Raw genomic sequence first — 18,050 nt, forward strand, 5'->3', positions numbered from 1 at the left:
GCGAAAGTGATTCCAAGCAAGCAAAGCAAAGCGAAAAGTTCCCTGAAGCAGCTCGGCGGCGGCGGAAGGAAAAAGGACTGGGGAAGGCGGGAAGGCGGGGACCTTATAACGGGTGCGGCGAGTTTACCGCCAAAAGTTTCATATGTTGCAGAGTTAACTCTGCCCCGTGTTCCAGTAGGTTCCGGCGCCCTGCGCAGCCGCAGTGCAACCACATTTGTATGATTCGCAGAAGACCACGAAGAAGAAAAGGCATATATGCCCCATACAGACAGGCCAAAATAAGCTGCTTCGGGTCACTTTGGAGGTATGCTGTTTCAATGATGCAGTGTACTAAGAGTCCAGAAACTGCACTAAAGCTGAGCTCTGGTCCTTATGACTGGATCGTGGGCTTTGGCATGGCTTCCGGACTCTTAGGACCACATGCATAATTGAAATAGCATACCTCCAAAGTGACCTGAAGCAGTTTTATTTTGGCCTGTCTGTAGGGACCTAAGATACCTAAGTGAATTTTTGTGGTTAGACTCATCTCCAATTTACTATATTGTTGCATGCTTTCATCATTTCCAACTTGCAGCAACCCTAAGGCTTGGGGTTTTCTTTGCAAAGTCCTATCATGGTGTTTCCTTGGCCAGATTTGTCCAGAGGTGTGTCATTGTCTTCCTCTGAGGCTGGAGAGAGAGGACTTCTTGCCCAAGGTTACCCCAGTGGGTTTCAACGGCTGAGCGTGGGTGATTCGAACTGGCCTCCAGAGTTCATAGGTCCAAGGCTAAAACCACTATGCCACACGGCTCTCTTTACATATGTGCATAAACAACAGCAGCAGCCAACATCCAAAATCCGAAACACTTTTGGTCCCAAACATTTTGGAGAAGGGAGGGGAGACTCAACCTGTGACCGGTTCCCATGCTGTCCCCAGGGGATGCTGTGCAATGGAGCCCTGTTTTCCCTTCTTGGAAAAAGGGCTGCAGGCTGTGGACCCCAATTCTCTCTCCTCCAGACCCCAAGTCTCCCCAAAGGGGCCTGACTGAGTGGCCTGAGTGCCCCTTGAGCCCGACTGCGAGGCCGGCTGACCCCTGGTGGCCCCAGGGCGAGAGCCACTCTCCTTAGTTGCCCGGGGTGCTTCCTCCATTCAGGGGGCATTCTGGAGTTGTGATTTGGGTGCTGGATATGGCCCTAGAGACCAGGGTTCGATCCCAGCTCAGCCATCGAAGCCCACTGGGTGACTCTGGGTGAGTCACACTCTCTCAGCCTCAGGGAAGGCAAAGGGAACTCCCTCTGAAGAATCTTGGCCACGAAAAACCCTATGTAGGGGTTGCCAGAAGTTGGAACCAATTTGAGGCAAACAATACACAACACACACATTTATTTACCACCAAAATAAGGACCAGGCAAGCCTTAACTCTCAAGACAGGTTATGTCACAATTTTAATTTTTAATTTAATTATGCACAATTTAATTGAACAGCTCACTGAGTTACCATGGATTCTTGGCCAGAAAGTCCCCCCGAATGGTGTTAGTCCACTGTATGCGTTTTATGCAATGTACTTGCTCTTGCTCCTGCTCTTGCTGAAGTTGGCACTGACGCCAAAGGCCTCCAGTCCAGTGCTTTCTTCCTTGGAGCCCTCCTTGATGGCAGATGGACATCCATCGTCCTCTCCTGTTTTTAGCACAAAAACCTTCCTTCCCAATCCTATGAGGTGCAAACCATCCCTTGCCGGAAGGCATCCATCTTCCTCCCGCCCACAGCCCAAGACACTAGGACCTTGGCACCATCTGTGTGCCAGGGTGTCCACTGCTGCTCTTCTCCCTCTCTGGACCCTGCCCTTCCATGGCACACGAGATGGGATGCTAGCCTGTGCTTCTAGCCCGCAGCCCATTGCCAGCCCTTGTGAGATCCCAAAGGCATCTGCCATCGCCCAGCCACCAGGTTTCCTGTTCCGGACCATCTCAGAGCCTTTGGCCAGAACTTCTGAAGAGACCCCAATGTGGCAGCTGATGAGTCGAAGGGCCTGCTGGCTCTGGCTGAGCTGCCTTCTGGGGGTGCGGAGCGGGTCCGAGAGGCCCTGGTGTACTATGGGGGCATGGATGGCCACTATGGGACCTCCGAAGCCTACCAGCACACCCCCCAAGTCCTCCCTTACCGGCCCCCTCGGTGCTCCTCTACAGCTACTGGATCATTCGAGCTCCCTGGTCATCCTGGCCATTCTCCTGGCTTTTCCTGGGGATATAAACATGCCTACAAGGCGCTGAAGGTGAGGGGGCTTTGAGGGGAACCCATGGACAGGAGCATGGGGTGCAAACCCAGAGTAGCCCCTGGCTGGCTGGACCACCCTTCCCCGGCCTTTGGGGGCCCAAAGGCATGTGGGGTCTCCTTGGTGGTGGCCCCCAATTGCAGACTAGCCATTTTGAGGCCTGACCCACACAACATTGCATTTTTGTCCAGGGTAACCAGACACGTCCTCCTTTTTCGGACACAGCCTACACTTCAGTCTTCTGTCCTGGATGGAACCTGCAGGAAAATTACAAACTATAAAAGAAGGGAAGCTGTACCTTCATGCCCAGGAATGCCAGTGCCACCAAACTGATCACGGCCGCTGGCTTTGGTGCCTCCCGTTCACCGGTCAAGGACAGGTGGATAAATTTCCTTCCCCGGGCCTGGGGAACCTATCACCAGTACTTCCGTTCTCTCTGGATTCAGAATGAGTTTGTTTTCCCTCATCAAGCCCATTACCGACTTGAGACAGGCATTCAGAGGAGAGACGCCATCCTTGGTCACTGCATCAGTCGGAGACACAGAGAAGCATATTTGAGTGTCATCAGCATATTGATAACACCGCATCCTGTGTCTCCGGATGATCTCTCCTAGCGGTTTCATGTAAATGTTAAACAAAGTGGGGGACAAAATAGCTCCCTGAGGGACACCAGATGTCAGTTCCCTCTTAGAGGAGCAAATGTCCCCAACTGCACCAAATGGAATCTGCCCGAGAGGTAGGAACGGAACCACTGAAGCGCAGTGCCCCCGATACCCAACTCCCTCAGGTGTTCCAGAAGGATACCGTGGTCAATGGTATCGAAAGCCACTGAGATATCCAATAGCGCCAACAAGGCCACGCTTCCCCCGTCGATGCCCAGACGGAGATCATCGACTAAGGCGACCATGGCAATCTCAGCTCCGTATCCTGCTCTGAAGCCGGTTTGAAATGGGTCCAGATAATCGGTTTCATCCAAGACTGCTTGGAGTTGGAAGGCGACCGCTCTCTAGATCCCCTTGCCTAAGAATGGCAATAATGAGACGGTCTATAGTTCTTTCTCACCAGGGGGTCCAGGGAGGGTTTCTTGAGTAACGGTTTAACTATTGCTAGTTTCAAGCTCGATGGCAATTTAGCATTAATTATGCGTTGCAATAATGATGTTACAGCATCACCACCCTGGGCGGTCAAGCAAGAAGGACAGGGATCGAGAGAGCACGTCGTCCTCTTAACGCTTCCAAGAAGCTTGTCCACTTCATTGGTATCAACAAACTCAAAGTGATCCAGTTTAATAAAGTCCACGGAAGCTCTGGACACCTCTTCTATTGTTTCTGTTGAACTGCCAGCGTCGAGATCAGCCCTTATCCGAGAGATTTTGTCTGCGAAAAAGTTGTTAAAATCGTCACAGCAGGCCTTAGTTGGTTCTAAAATAGAGTTCAGGGCAGGAGGAAGCTGGATAAACTCCCTGACCACCCTGAACAGCTCTGCTGGACGCGACTCTGCAGATGCAATACGTGCAGCATAGAAGGAGTTCTTTGCTGTGTCTATTGCCACTCCATAAGACTTCAAAAGAGCCTCATGGAGTGTCTTGTCAGATAAGCGCTGGTGTCTCTGCCAGCTGCGCTCTAGTCATTGCGTGGCCTGCTTCATTTCCCGAAGATCTTCCGTATACCCCCCCCCTTGCAGCCAGTGGCAGACCTGGGCCCCCAAACCCCTCATCCTGGCCCTCCGGCAGTCCCGCCCCCCATAGCTTGGTAAAAAGGGACCCACTGGCTTGGGGAGTCTGCGGTTGGTGGGAGATGGGAGCAACCCACCAAAATCCACCTGAGCAATTGTGACCCATCTCCCCTCTGCCCCATAGCTTTGAGGATTGGGTCAGCAAGAAAGGAAAACGCCCTCCCGCAGCCCATTCCCAGTTGTCCACTAAGTACATGCCAAAAAAAGGTATCTGAACAGCTTTGCTAATGCAATGCCACCCTCTTTTTGCCCGGGTAAAGGTTAAAGGTTAGCTGTGGTCCTGCCAAGGGCCCCCAAACCCACCTGCCTGGTGGCAGAGGTCCGTCCACTGGGAAATGGTGGGATTCGCTGCCACAAGATATTGCCACGGCTGCCCTTTCCGGGTGGATTAGATAGCCTTCGGGGTTCCCTTCTGAATTCCTAGGATTCCTCATGCTAGGACCAGGGGTCAGCCTCTAAATCTGTGAATGGCAGGAGGACTGGACCCAGGCAAAAGGCGTCCTAGCTCACCCAACACCTGCTTAAAACTCAGTTTATCATAGATGGCCATATATGTTCTGGGTCCAAATACAGCCAGCACTCCATATCCATTCTCTATAGATTCAAACATCCATGGCTTGAAAAATATTTTAAAAACATGTAAATGCCCAAAAGCAAACCTTGGCTTTGCTGTCTTACATGCTGCATTTTACACACTGATTTTAATGTGGCGATCATCCATGGGTTTTGGAATCCATGAGGGTCCCTGGAATCAAAACCCATCAGATACCAATGGCCCCCACTGTGCATACTTTGACAAAGCGGATCTGAAAGGTTAATATTCAGTTAAAGCCTGAACTTTTTCTTTTGGGACTTGTGAAACAGTTAGAAAAGAACTATAAGAGACTACTACAATATAGGATACAAGACTGCTATATGTACAAAGATGGAAGAATTCAATATTCCCGACAAAGGAGGAATGGCTGCTAAAAGTGAACGAGGCAGAAGACATTGACAACTTATCTGCTTTGATCTCAGAAAAATCACTAGTGTAAATTACTGCTCTTGGGGCGGAAAATGAAATGAATAGATGATGGGGGACACCTGGCTTAAGGAGACATACTTATGTGAAAGGGATCTGGGAGCCCTAGTGGACCACAAGTTGGACATGAGTCAAGAGTGCGATGTGGCAGCTAACAAGGCCAATGCGATTTTAGGCTGCATCAATAAAAGGATAGTGTCGAGATCAAGGGAAGTAACAGTGCTACTCTATTCTGCTTTGGTCAGGCCCCACCTGGAATAATCCTGTCTCCAGTTCTGGGCAAAACAATTCAAAAAGGACATTGAGAAACTGGAGCCATGTGTCCAAAGGAGGATCACCAAAATGGGGAAGGGTCTGGAAACCATGAAGCCCTATGAGGAGAGACTTAGGGAGCTGGGGATGTTTAGTCTGGAGAAGAGAAGGTTAAGAGGGGATATGAGAGCCCTGTTTAAGTATGAAAGTATGCCTGTGAGGCCGGGCCAAGCTGTTTTCTGCTGCTCCAGAGAATAGGACCCAATGGAGCAATGGATGCAAGCTCCAGGAAAAGAGATTCCAGCTCAACATTAGGAGGAACCTCCTGACGCTAAGGGATCTTCAACAGGGGAACACAGTCTGTCAGAAAGTGATGGAGTCTCCTCCTTGGAGCATCTGTCAGGGTGCTTTGATGGAGAGTTCCTGCTTGGCAAAATGGAGTTGGACTGAATGGCCCTTGGGGTCCCTTCCAACTCTGTGATTCTATGGTTCTATGATTAAAAATCCCTGTCAAAAACCCACAGCAGGTGAATGGAGGAAAAGCCTTCACAGACAGACAGACAGACATGCATACGCTGCTGTTAAGAAAGAAACCTAAGGCAAATTCACAGGCACCAAAGAAACATTCAAAGAAACTGTATTGTTCGTCCTCTCTCCAAGAAAAGAGATGTCAGTTTGACAAACATGCAACAGTTGAAACAAAGAGTAAACAAATACACACACACACACACACACACACACACACATATATATACACACACACACACAAAATGAACGAAGAAAACAAAACTTGTTCAAATTTTTTTCAGTGTCCCTTGGAGAGTCTTCCTTGCACCCCAAAAGAGACACCTGTCTTCTGGAAAGGGGGGGGGGGGGGGAATTGTGAGGCCATGAGAACGGCAAAAGTGAACCAGCCCCGCCCGGGATGCACCCCCACTGTACCCCCCAAATTGCTGCCCTCAGCTGCCACTCAAACTGCATCCTCCCAGAATCCCCCTGCAATAACTAAAAAAGAGCAAAAAGAAGAAAGGTACCCTTTTGGGAACTTCGGCATTGCACCCCAAACATGAGGAAAAAAATCCTTCCCCACTGGAGAATTTGTCTTGCTGTGGGGCAGCAGAAGAGGACACACTCTCACATACACACTTATGCACAACCCCTTTCTGCACAATCTACAGGAACAGGTCTGGAGCAGGTTTCTTGCATTCTTCCACTTCCTCCTCTGGTCCAGGAAGGGAGGACAGTCTGGCGTCCGAACTGCAGGCCACGCTGGCCAGGAGCTCCAGAGGAGAAGATGCAGCCTTGTGCCCCAGTTCAGAAAGCCCCACTTTGCGAGGCAGAGCGGGTGTCGCTTCACAGGTGGACATGACCGGCGCAGGGGTGTTGAGGCGCAGGTTGTGGAAGACCTGAGGGGGGAAGGAGGGAGAGGGATGAAGGCTGAACCCGAGGGGGCACCAGGCACCCTTCCCCAAAAGCAAGAGCAAATGACTTTGTTAGCGCTGGAGAAAAAGGCAGAGGCTGCGATGCCATCTTTGGTCACCAGGTGGCAAACTTATCTAACCACTGTATAGGTTGCCCATATGGGGCATAGTAGCCCCAAAAGTAACTTACCCAAAAGTGCCCACTCTCTGACATGTCCTTCACCACCACCACCACCCCAAATATCCCAACAGATGCCCATTGAGGAGGGAGCAAGCTTGTTTTCTGCTGCTCCAGAGACTAGGACCCGGATCAATGGATGCAAGCTACAGAAAAAGAGATTCCACCTCAACATTCAAAGGAACTTCCTGACAGTAAGGGCTCTTTGACTGTGGAAGATGATGCCTTCAAGTGTGGTGGAGTCTCATTCTTTGGAGGTCCTTAAACAGATGCTGGATGGCCATCTGTCAGGGATGCTTTGATGGAGAGTTCCTGCATAGCAGAATGGGTTGGACTGGGTGGCCCTTCTTGCGGTTTCTTCCAACTCTATGATTCTATGATCCCACCACGTGGTTTCATTTTTAATGGCTTCCCATTTCCACAGTTTCCGTTCCCACATCTTAAGGGTCCGACTCACCCCTGAAGCCCCCTTACCCCACTCTCCTTTGCCCTGTTCCTGTGGAAGGACCCTTACCTCCTGGGAAGAGCTGGAGAGCCAGTTGTAAATCCTGTGTCCTGGGGGCATCGTTGGGTCAGTATAGAAGAAACCACTGCAGTCCAGGCTGGGGAGGGGTCCTGGGGGGGGCAAGAGGAGGTCAGGGGTCACAAAAGGGATAGACAGCTGCTCACCCCTCCATTCGGAATAAAAAAAACCACATCCACATTCATACCCCCTTCTGGTTTAGGTTTGAGGAATAAGAGAAGCACTAACCTGTGTTTCTTGCACACTTCAGATTATAAACAGTGTCAGAAAAATCCCAAATCAGCAGATTTAAGAGGAGACTTGTTGCTTGTTTTCAAAACTCCCGTTTTTATCATTATTTTACCTTTTTACAAGACAGCAAATGTTCATGCATTGCTTTGGCTCACTCTGCAGTCTTTAAAGTCCGTTGTTAGTCCTAACTACAGCACCGTACACTGGGTTTATCTATATGTGTTGACCCACTATGCAACGGTTGTGTGAATGGGTGCACACTAGCTGGGATTAACCAACATTATTCCAGACTACCCCCCTACTTTTGCTATCCTGTCTTTCCCCCAATATGAGACCAGCTTGGTTGTTATGTAATAAAAGAGGATGTGTACATATCACAGTCACAGCTCCAAAACTTCCTGAAACTTGGAAACGCATGCTAAAGAGGCAACGGGGTTTGCACCTTTTTAAAACAATTAATTAATAAAATATGACCGTGGTTTCCACTCCGAACTACCACCTTCAGTCACTATTACAGGAATAAATGCATAGGTTTGCACAGCCACACCTCCAAAACTACAGCGCCTTTTTATGATGCTGTTGGTGTGCCTCCGAGTAATTTCCGACTTCATGCTCACACTAAGGCAAACCTATTGTGAGGTTTTCTTGGCAAGAAGCCTAGACTCCCCAGACTTGGCATGCACACTAAGGAGACCGTTGGGAATACAGTGGTACCCCGGGATACGAATTGATCGCGTTACGAAATTTCCGGGATACGAAAAAGTTAGATTGGAAAAAACTGTTCCGGGATACGAAGGTTTTTTCGGGTTACGAAATTTATTTCGGCGCGAAATTCAAACGCGCGGCTTTCCAGCGCTAACGGAAAGCCTTTTCGGGTTGCGAAATGCATCGGGTTACGAACGGGGCGGCGGAACGAATTAATTTCGTAACCCGAGGTACCACTGTATATCTCGGGGTTATTTTACAAAAAGGTTTTTTAAAACCTGCGGTGCCAACTTCAGTCACTAGGTGTCAGTCTTCCTTAACCAGATTATAGCTTTGCATCCTATAGAGCCTGGAAGAAGTAATCAGAGGGACAGAACTTGCAGGACAGGTCTGTCTCTAGTGCCGCAAGGCCACTCTTTCCATAACTAAAAGGTCCTTGATTTTATCAGTCAAGTGGCTGAGGATTGCCCTTGCATCCAGACACAAGAACTTACAACTGAGCAGCCAGTAATCAGGAAACTAGGTCTCCCCCAGTTTTTTGCACAGCTTCAGCATCTACACTTCCTTGCAAGACTGTTGTAGGTGCTAACAAAATCATACATCACAGAGCTAATAAACGAATCGTGGGCATGGCCACCAACGGCTCTGCTTTTCCTTTAATTTTTCCATGACATGATTTAATAGGAGGAAAGTGATTATTTTAAAAGGATGAGGGGAGCATGCATGGCTGAAGGACGTCTATTAACACACAAACACATTAACTTTCTTTGCGCCACTAAGTCTGAGAAGGATAGTTCCCACATTGTCCCAATGTGATGGACTGCAAATCCGGCTGGGGATGATGTGAGCTGTAGTCCACAGCATTGGGATGCTGGTGAAGAAGGCACTGAAATGAAAGTCCAAGGTTTGCCATGAGATTCCCAAACTCAACAAAATCTTGTGGATCTATCGGATGTTTGAAACGCTCTCTTTGGACATCGGGTGCTATCTTGTTCCCCCACTTTTCGGTGGCTTACCTGGTTTGGGTCTCAATCTGGCAGTTGAAGCAGGGTCTCCATCCAAAGGAAGGCTGGCCTGGTTGCGGACGGAGACAGCCGTGTAGAAGGCTTGGAAGGAAGGGTGGGAAAAGGTCCGGAACGGACAGTGGAGGGCCTGGAGGGAAAGGTCGAGAAGAGGAACGCTGACCTTTGGCCACATCCAGAACCAAACCTTTGTCCACTGATATCTGTCTGCAGCGTCCAAAGGGGAGGTTTGCCAATTCCTCCAAGTGTAAGGGCTGTCCTGAGGGCCACTAGGGTCCCTTCCCATTCTTTGGCCTACATCAGTGGTCATCAGAGATTTTGGACCTCAGCTCCCAGAAGCCTCAGCCGTGTCAGCCAATAGTCTGGGACTCTGGGACCTGAAGTCCAAAACCCCTTAAAGGGCACAGTTTGGGGACCACTGGGCAATATGACTTCTGGGGTTCCTTGTAGCTTTATAATTCTATGACTGTGGATCATTTGGGATCAGAGGGTCCCCAACGTAGTCTCCATTCCCTCCCCCCCCCAAAAAATAGATACCTGTTCTGTCGGCCAGCAGATGGTTCTTATATCACCTCCCCAAGAGGATGAGGGACTGGCCTCTGCCCCGTTGCAATCTGTGGGCCCTGTAAAAGGACAGGACAAGAGTGGTTCCTCTGAGCATGTCCAGAGTGCCTCCTGTCCCCACAAAGGACATGGCAATGACCAGCCAGACCCACCTTGAGTCCCATTCTGGGGGAAAGGGGTGTTAAGAAAGGGACTGGTCAATGGTCAGAGGGGCAATTGTTGGGGTCCAGGAGCCCCCCACGAAAAATAAAGAATGGCTCGACCGCCAAGTCTCTTTTGCCTGTTGCACAGGGGACATTTGCACCATTTTTGCACCATGCTTCACCCTCTGGACCATTTGAGGGGAAATAGAAAGGATATAAGTGCAATAAATAAATAATATAACAAATACATTTAAGGCTCGGGAGAAGTCCTTTTCAGCCCCAAGAAGTGACCGGGAGTTAATCCCTCTTCGCTTTCTGCTTCATTCATTCTGGCCAAGGGAGGTCCTGGGGCCACCAAAAAAGGCTGCACTAGTTGCCCACCACTGTTTTAAGGGATTCAGGAGAACGGTTTCCAAAACAGAGGCACAGCATGGGAAGTTACATCTTTTGGACTACAGTGAGGGATTCTGGGAGCCATGGTCCCAAAAAAGTAATTTCCCTGGGCTCCGAGGCAGAGGCCATAGTTGCCTGACGGAGCGGCTGAGAACAGCTGGATCCCGAACAATGTTTGCCTTTATAAGTGAATTAGTGATGTGCGAGTCAGGAAGGTTGTAAGTCATGTCTGGCATATATAGCAATCTTAAGGTGAACCAGCTGCAAGGTTTTCTCGGCCAGAGTTCTCCAAAGGCCTTTGCCAGCCAAAGTCCCAAGTGGTTTCCAGGGCTGAGCAGACAGAATTCGAACCCTGGTCTCTAGGGTCCTAGCCCAGCTCTCTCAACATGATGGCTTTGTTGGCAAGACTTCTTCAGGGGCTGCTGCTTTCTTTTGGAGGCTGAGAGTGTGCGACTTGCCTAAGGTCCCAAGTGGGTTTCCATGTCGGAGTGTAGATTCGAACCCTGGCCTCTTAAGGGTCTGTCTGACACTTGAAGCACTACACCAGTCTGCCTCTCCTATGGCTTTCTTGGCAAAAATTCTGGAGAGGTGCCTTGCCATTTGTAATGACTGGGCCCTCCAGTCATTTGGGGACTTCTCCTGGACCACAAAGGGTTAATCTGGGGGAGTTACATGCTAATGAGAGCTGACATCACATGCTAATGAGCTGTGACATCATAGCTGATGTAAGGTCTAACTGACCAATCAGAGAGTAGGACCGTGAGATTCAAGACCCTTCCGTGGGAAATCTTTACAAGGCCCTTTGCGGCCATCATGGGGGTCTTTGTCTCTCCCTCCCTCCTTTTGGGGGAACCAGATGTTTCTTTGTTCTCTGGGCAGCTGGGAACCGTCTCAGGAACGCAGGTGGAGTTGGCAAGAAGCCAGCTCCCTGCATCCAAGAACTCCACACGGACTGCAAATCCCATCACTGTGTGAATAGCTAGGGAATGTGTTAGTTAGTGCACTTAGCTTTTGTTATGTTTATCTAATAGCTTGCCTGAAATGAACATCTTTGTAACTATGCTTTCTATACCTGCAAGGCAAGGAGGCCTTGCATGAGTGATGTCTTCCTGTCCTATGCTATTTCTTTAAAAGTATCTGCCGTCTCTCTCTCTGCTCCTGGACAGGTGTCTTAAGCTCGGGAGCTGATTACTGATTGCTTAAACTAGATCTCTCCCTAGCAAGTCTCAGTGTGTGCTTAGGGAACGTAGTGCATTAAAATTCACTGAGTGGTGGCAGCGAGATATAGGACCTCAAGGGGTCTCATTCCGCTCAGCAGGGAGTGGGAATAGAGACCTAGGAGATCCTAGAAGGGAAGTGTTAAAGGGACTCCCTGGGAGTAATAGCCATGCACAGGGCTAATTGCCCCAGGGATCACCACACCATTGCTTTCCTTGGAGGCTGAGAGAGTGGGACTTGCCCAAAGTCACCCAGTGGGTTTCTGTGGCTGAGCGAGAATTTGAACCCTGGCCTTCCAAAGCCCTTGTCCAATGTTCAAACCACTCAAACAGATCCAAACGCGCACAACGTCACCTTTGACTCACCTGTGCCATTCTGGAGGGCAGAGAGGAATGGCGGCGGAGGGGGACCCCGTCCTGGATCTCCCCCCAAACCCCACGGGCCCCGATCCTGGCACCTGCAGAAAGTTTGGGGCAACAGACGCAAGCATTTGTAAAACAACTCTTCCTCTTGGATGCAGGCCCTTAAAAGAGGCCATCTTGTTAATAATTTCAATTGTATTGTTTTAGTGGAAGTCTATTGGATGCCCATCTGTCAATGGGGATGCTTTGATTGAGAGTTCCTGCATGGCAGATTGGGGTTGGACTGGACCAGGGCCCTTTTTGGGGTCTCCACCAACTCTATGATTTGATGATTGTTTCTTGTTTTGATCTATTGGTTATGGTAGGGTCGGCTGGGTTTATGGGGTATTGCATTTTACTGTATTTTAATGCTTTTTAATACTGTTGTAAACTGCCTCAATCTCATTGGAGAGACCGGGCATAAATAAATATTATTATTATTATTATTATTATTATTATTATTAACGAACAATTTTTCAGGAAATTCAAGGACAGAAGGAGGTGGGCTCCTGTTTCCGTCTGCGGGGGTCCTGCCCCAAAATCAAACATTATTGGTATAATAGGATACGTAGAAAAATGCATAATAAGTATAATAAACTTAATAATAATAAATGCAGGAGATATTTAAAACAAGATATATAACCTGGACTTGACTTCTTATTTGGGAGCAGAGATAGAGAAGCAATATTGGAGTATATTGTTCTGTACCTAATAACAGCGGCCAGGTTATTAACAGCTAATAATGGGAAATCAGAAAAGATACCAGCTGCTTTGGAAGAAGATCTGGGAACTAAGAGAAACTGATAAGCCAACAGCATTGATTCATAAGAAAGAGATTAAAAGAATTATAAAGTGACTGGGGCTCAATAACAGAAAATGTGAAGAAGACGGAGGGGAAAACCAGTGCTATAGATTATTATAAGGAAAGAGAAAACCAGATAGTCAATATTAAAGAAGATAGAAGTATAAAAAGAGAAACCGAATAAAGGCGATCTGCCATAGAGAGATAAAACAAGGAGGCAAGTGAGCGGAAGGAGGAAAAACCGTGCCTACTTTATATTTTGGGGGAAGAAGAACTCAAGTGACTTGATGTAAATTGAGATCAAATTAAGAATATAAAATTTTAGATGTACAAGAAAAGAAGGTACACTTTTGATTTTGATTTTAAAATGAATAAAGATTCATTTTTTTAAAAATGAAACCGTCTTTTTAAAGAGTCTTTCTCCCTTTTCCAGTCCGGAGGCTGGGATTTCTCCCAGGAAGGCTTCCTTCCTTCCTTCAACAGGAGTTAAAACTGTAGTATCTGGGTCCTTGGAACCAGAGTCCTCTGCTCCGGCTGTTTGGACCCTCCCTGGTTTTAAGCAGCTCTTTTTAGGAAGCTGCGCAATCTCTTCTTAAAGGTGTTCATTGGCTCATTTTATGCTTTAAATGTGGTTTTTGGGGCTCTGGGGGGTTTGGGGAAGATGGGTCAATGCTTGAAACATTTGCACTTGGAAACTCAGCCCAAGGAACAATCTAGATGCCCCCATAGAACAGAATAGTTTATCGTATTTCCCCCATTCCTCCTGATCTTCCCTCTGCCCCCCCTTTTAAAACCCCCCAAAGACTCAGCAGGGCCTCCTTTGACTTTGGCAGGGAGCCCCGCAGCCTCTGCCCCAGAGAGCATCTAAATCCGGGCCTTTTCTGCTCACCGCCCTTGGAGCCCTTTTGGGGTTTCTTGGCCAGGTGACCCCTGGCTTCCGGCCCCATTGCCTTCCTCCTCTGCATCTCTATCTTCTTCTTCCTCATCCTCCTCTTCCTCTTCATCCCAAAATTCATGGCGAGGGTCAGAGTCTTCAAACATTTTGCAAAACCTATGGAAGGAGAGCCAAGCAAAACAGGTCAAGCCATGTGCAAAGGATGGCAAAACCTACCAGAGGGTTTTGTGGCCTAGCTTTCTTCAGAGGCAGGGTGACCAGCTGTCCTCCTTTTCCAGGACATGTCCTCCAACCCCAGCCTTCTATCCAGGAGGAGGAATTCCAAAAGTCCTCTATTTGGAGCATGTCTAAGAAGCAAGGGTTTATATTTAAACCAGTGCTTTTAGTTGTTATCTTGCAATGGCCTACAATTGTCTTGAATCTCCTTCATCTGCAGTGCCTTGTCCTCCTTTATGGTTTGGAGGATACCTGGTCCTTGCAGAAAGGAGACCTAGGCTTACAGAGGGAGCCCTGGGGGCCCAGGGGTTCAATGCTGGTCCTGCAGCCACAAGGCTGCGAGTTCGAACCCTGCAAGGCTCCAGGGTCCACTCAGCCTTCCATCCTTTTGGAGGTCTGCAGAATGAATCCCTGGCTTGCCCTTTGCAGATTGCCTATAAAGTGTTGGGTTCACTGATAAGCGGCATAGAAATGCACTTGCTATTGCTCCACAGCCCCAGATGTTTCTCCAGAGGAGGCCTGCCATGGCCTTCCTCTGAGGCTGAGAGAGTGTGACTTGCCCAGGGAAACCCAATGGGCTTCAGACGGGTTCAGAGTTGCCCAAGGAGACTCAAAGCACTACGCCATGCAAAGAGTGATGATCCCATAAATCCTCGAACCCCATTTTGGGAGACAGAAAGCCAAAACAGTAGCAATAGCAACAACCCTCCCCTCCCCATCTTTCCAAAATGTCCTCCCTGGGGGACTCCTCTGCCCCCTCCAAAAGCCATTTGGGTTTGCCTCCAAGGGGAGACCCAGGCGCAGAGAGAGCGGGTTCGGAGGCCCATCCAAGTGGCCAGTCCTGGGCCAGGATGGCTCTAGCCCCCAACCTCTGCCAGGATGGAGCCCCAACTGAGGCCCTGCTGCAAGACAACATCCCTGCAGGGCGGTCTCCCCAGGGAGGCAATGGCTTTGGAGCCAGAGTGGCCCCAGATGGCAAAGAGGGGCCCAGAGCAGCCACCTGCAAACAGCAAACTGCTGGCCCTCTTCTTCTCTCTTCTGGGTCTCTTAGGACCATGCTGCAAGCATCTCTCCAGCAAGGCAAGGCGCCTTGTGGGCCACACTTTGCAGGCCTCACCTCCTGCTCAGAAAAGTTACTTTTTCTGGACAGCAGGGGTCAGCATCCGTGAAAAGCCCAATGGGTGGCAATGCTGCTGGGGATCCAAAGATGGCTTTTGGAGCCTTTGGAGCCTCATGGGTTTCAGCCCAATGTCAGTTGCTGCCAATCAGATTTGAAAGGCTTCCTTGCTGCACCTGAGAAATGGGGCGAGGGCTCAGGAGCGGCTGGAGCCAGGCTTTAAAACTCACTTTAATACATACAAAGGAAAGGAAACGATAACTAGCAGAGCCTCAGCAATAATAATAATAATAATAATAATAATAATAATAATAATAATAATAATACAGTTCCTCAGATGTAATTAACAAAGACGAATACAAGTGCCTAAAAAGCGGGGGCCCTCGGTATTTGCTATGGACCCCACTCCAGAGAGGCCCAAATCCATGGATGCTCAAGTCCCATTGAATGCAATGGCAGAGTAAAATGGTGGGCCTTAGATAAAATAGCCGAATGAGGGTTTGCTTTTTGGAACTTAGACATTTTGGAAATATTTCCAAACTGTGGATGTTTGAATCCATGGATGAAAAAACCCTGTGGATCTGGATAAAATCTGTCTGTCTCCATTAGCAAATGTTAACTATTTGTCGTTTCCAAAGGAGCATGAGTTTTGGGTGGATTGAGGACCTCTGAGTTAGTTGTTTAATGTGGTTAACCTTATTTTTTACCCTTTTGGCCAAGGCAATTTACTGTCTTGGCGACGGTTTTGGACGTCTTTCCTAATCCTGACGCTTATCCAGGATCCCCTTCCTTGCATTTTTATTTTTAATGTCTCTTTAAAACAATACCTGCTAATCTTCCCTGTTTTGTTCCGATTTTAGTATATCTGCTGCCTATGAAGGAACAGAAATGTATTAGGAAAATAAGTGTTAGATAATAATACGTACGTTTAAAGCAAATTACAATGTCTGTGTATTTTATGTTTTATGGTTAAAATTTTAAAAAAGATGCATGCTTTACATTATGTTCAAATTATTGACATAAATTTTTAATGTATTTAACAATACATTAAAATGTACTGTATACAAATAAAATATTTTGTCTATCATTTAAAACAGACAAACGTAAAGATACCTATATACTGTAATGATAATGCATACTGTAGTATTTGCGCAAAAGAAAAGAGTCCTGGTTCTTCAGCCGCATGGAAAGATGTGTTATTGGCTTAACTTTTAGCAGCTGCTTCATTTCCCAGTATAATATGCCATAGAGACTCGACTGTAAGTCGAAGGCAGGATTTGGGATCAAAATGATGGATTTTGATATGACAAATCGAGGGTAAAACCTAGGGGCTTGTAACAAAGGATCTAAAGGATGGAGCCAAGCAAAATATTGCCAAAGACCTTACAGAATCCCAGCAGGAATCACTGTTTGTGATCACTCCAAATGTTGTCTCGATGGATGGAGCGTCGGTTGGATGGGGTCTGTTTTTCCGGACAGATTGCGCTCTTCTTGCCTTCACTGGCGGCTGGTTCCTTCACTGCTAAAGGGCAGTGCTCACATTGACCCTTGGAGAAGTCAACTTGGTTTTTGGGGGTGAATTTTGGGACTAAACTCTCTAGACTTCCACATGCGAATATACAGTACTGTAATTGAAGTATAAAGAAATGGAGGAGAGAAGATTTCTGGAGGCATCCTCCATCTAGCCTCCCCACATTCTCACTGCTCCTCATGGGAGTTGCAACCCATTTGCCAGAGACAAGCCCTACCTCCATCATCCAGGGGAGGCAGGTGCTTCAGGCAGCAGTTTTTGGGAGGCGGCAGGAAGGCCTTAGAAGCGGAGCAGGCACCCAGCAACACACCTGAAAACTCTCCCACCGGCCTGTTAAAGCCAGGGCTGCTGGACATGGAGCTCAGCCTTTGGCCCTCCAGGTGTTGCTGGACTTTTAATTCCCAGCAGTCTGCAGCCAGGGATGGTGGGAACTGCAGCCTAAAGGCTGGAGGGAAGGCAGATCCAGGTGCCAGCCTTTCAGAAATGAAATGTGCTGAGTGGTCAGGAAGATGTTGGGGTTCAGGAGTGTGCCTGCCCCCCAAAACCAGCCCAGGCCCTTTCCCCGGGGCTCCAGGGTGCAGAGGAGGAGGAGGAGGACCCCAGGACAGCAATGGCCACTGGAGGGAGCCCCTGGGGAAAATGCCCCTCTCCTGCCCCAAGAGGCAGCCTGGTCTGGGTGGGGGTCAGAGGTCAGGGTGGGCATGGCTGGGCACGAGTTCAAATCCCCCCCCCCAGAAGCTCACCTGTTTCTCAGCCTGCCTTATCTGGCAGAGGGGTTGTGAAGAAAGCCCCCTCAGGCACAGCCAAGGTGGAAGGGTGATGGGAGCTGCAGTCCCCCAAAGTACCTGGAAGGCCACCTGGGGGGACCCCTGGGGAAAATGAAGTACAGGTGCACTTTGAAGTGGGATGGAGATGCCTCAATGACAACTTCCAAAATGGGGGTGCCTGGACTTCTTAGGAGCTTGAAAAGAAGGGTCGGCCCCCTTCCTGTCCCCAAAGGAGGGATCCACTGGGATTGAACGAGATCCTATTCACCCGGTGGATCCCCACTGGATCTTTTTTGCCAACAAACCCAGTTAAAGGCCCTCCTTTCTACAAAGGGGACCCTAGGAAAAAGGACCCCTTTTTCCACTTCTCTTTGGACATCAGCTCCCATCAGCCCCAGGGATGATGGGAGTTGTGCTACACTCCCTACTAGGTCACGTCCTTTGGATTGCACTACAGCTCCCACCTCCTAACCCCTGGATGATGGGAGTGGCAGTCCAACCAAGGGGGTCCAGATGGCCCTGCTTTGGGCTGAGGGTCACTTTTAGTGGCCTTTCGGCCTCTTCATCTCGCAGGTACAGTTTTAACCAGATCCCTTCCATGTTGCCCAGGCCTTGCTTAGGGTTTGAAGGCTCTCCATCACTCAGATTTGGCCTTTGGGTATTT

At 48.7% G+C, this 18,050-nt stretch overlaps 1 protein-coding gene across 5 annotated transcripts; it reads right to left on the reverse strand.

Moving 5' to 3' along the window:
• Nucleotides 1-6,166: 6,166 nt before the first annotated feature.
• Nucleotides 6,167-17,086, reverse strand: SAP25 (Sin3A associated protein 25). 5 transcript variants are annotated; one of them, XM_042475347.1, is made up of 8 exons: nt 16,837-17,086; nt 15,916-15,960; nt 13,750-13,911; nt 12,023-12,114; nt 9,877-9,962; nt 9,334-9,469; nt 7,373-7,473; nt 6,167-6,665 (listed from the first exon to the last, which is right to left on the reverse strand). In XM_042475347.1, exons 3-8 carry the CDS (start codon nt 13,899-13,901, stop codon nt 6,432-6,434), a joined length of 801 nt encoding a protein of 266 aa, XP_042331281.1. In that variant the 5' UTR covers nt 13,902-13,911; nt 15,916-15,960; nt 16,837-17,086; the 3' UTR covers nt 6,167-6,431. The 5 variants fall into 5 exon arrangements, with proteins under 5 accessions (XP_042331281.1, XP_042331282.1, XP_042331280.1 ...); XM_042475348.1 differs by lacking the exon at nt 16,837-17,086 and adding an exon at nt 16,476-16,778; XM_042475346.1 differs by lacking the exons at nt 15,916-15,960; nt 16,837-17,086 and adding an exon at nt 15,089-15,286.
• Nucleotides 17,087-18,050: the final 964 nt, after the last annotated feature.

The sequence above is a fragment of the Sceloporus undulatus genome, chromosome 6 (assembly GCF_019175285.1).
Source record: "Sceloporus undulatus isolate JIND9_A2432 ecotype Alabama chromosome 6, SceUnd_v1.1, whole genome shotgun sequence".
In the NCBI taxonomy this organism is placed as follows: domain Eukaryota; kingdom Metazoa; phylum Chordata; class Lepidosauria; order Squamata; family Phrynosomatidae; genus Sceloporus; species Sceloporus undulatus.

Coding starts and splice junctions, on each gene's coding strand:
- SAP25 (XM_042475347.1), bottom strand. CDS start 13,901: ATGTTTGAAGACTCTGACCCTCGCCATGAATTTTGGGATGAAGAGGAA. Junction 12,115..13,749: donor CCAAAAGGGCTCCAAGGGCG/GTGAGCAGAAAA, acceptor AACTTTCTGCAG/GTGCCAGGATCGGGGCCCGT. Junction 9,963..12,022: donor TGCCCTCCAGAATGGCACAG/GTGAGTCAAAGG, acceptor GTCCTTTTACAG/GGCCCACAGATTGCAACGGG.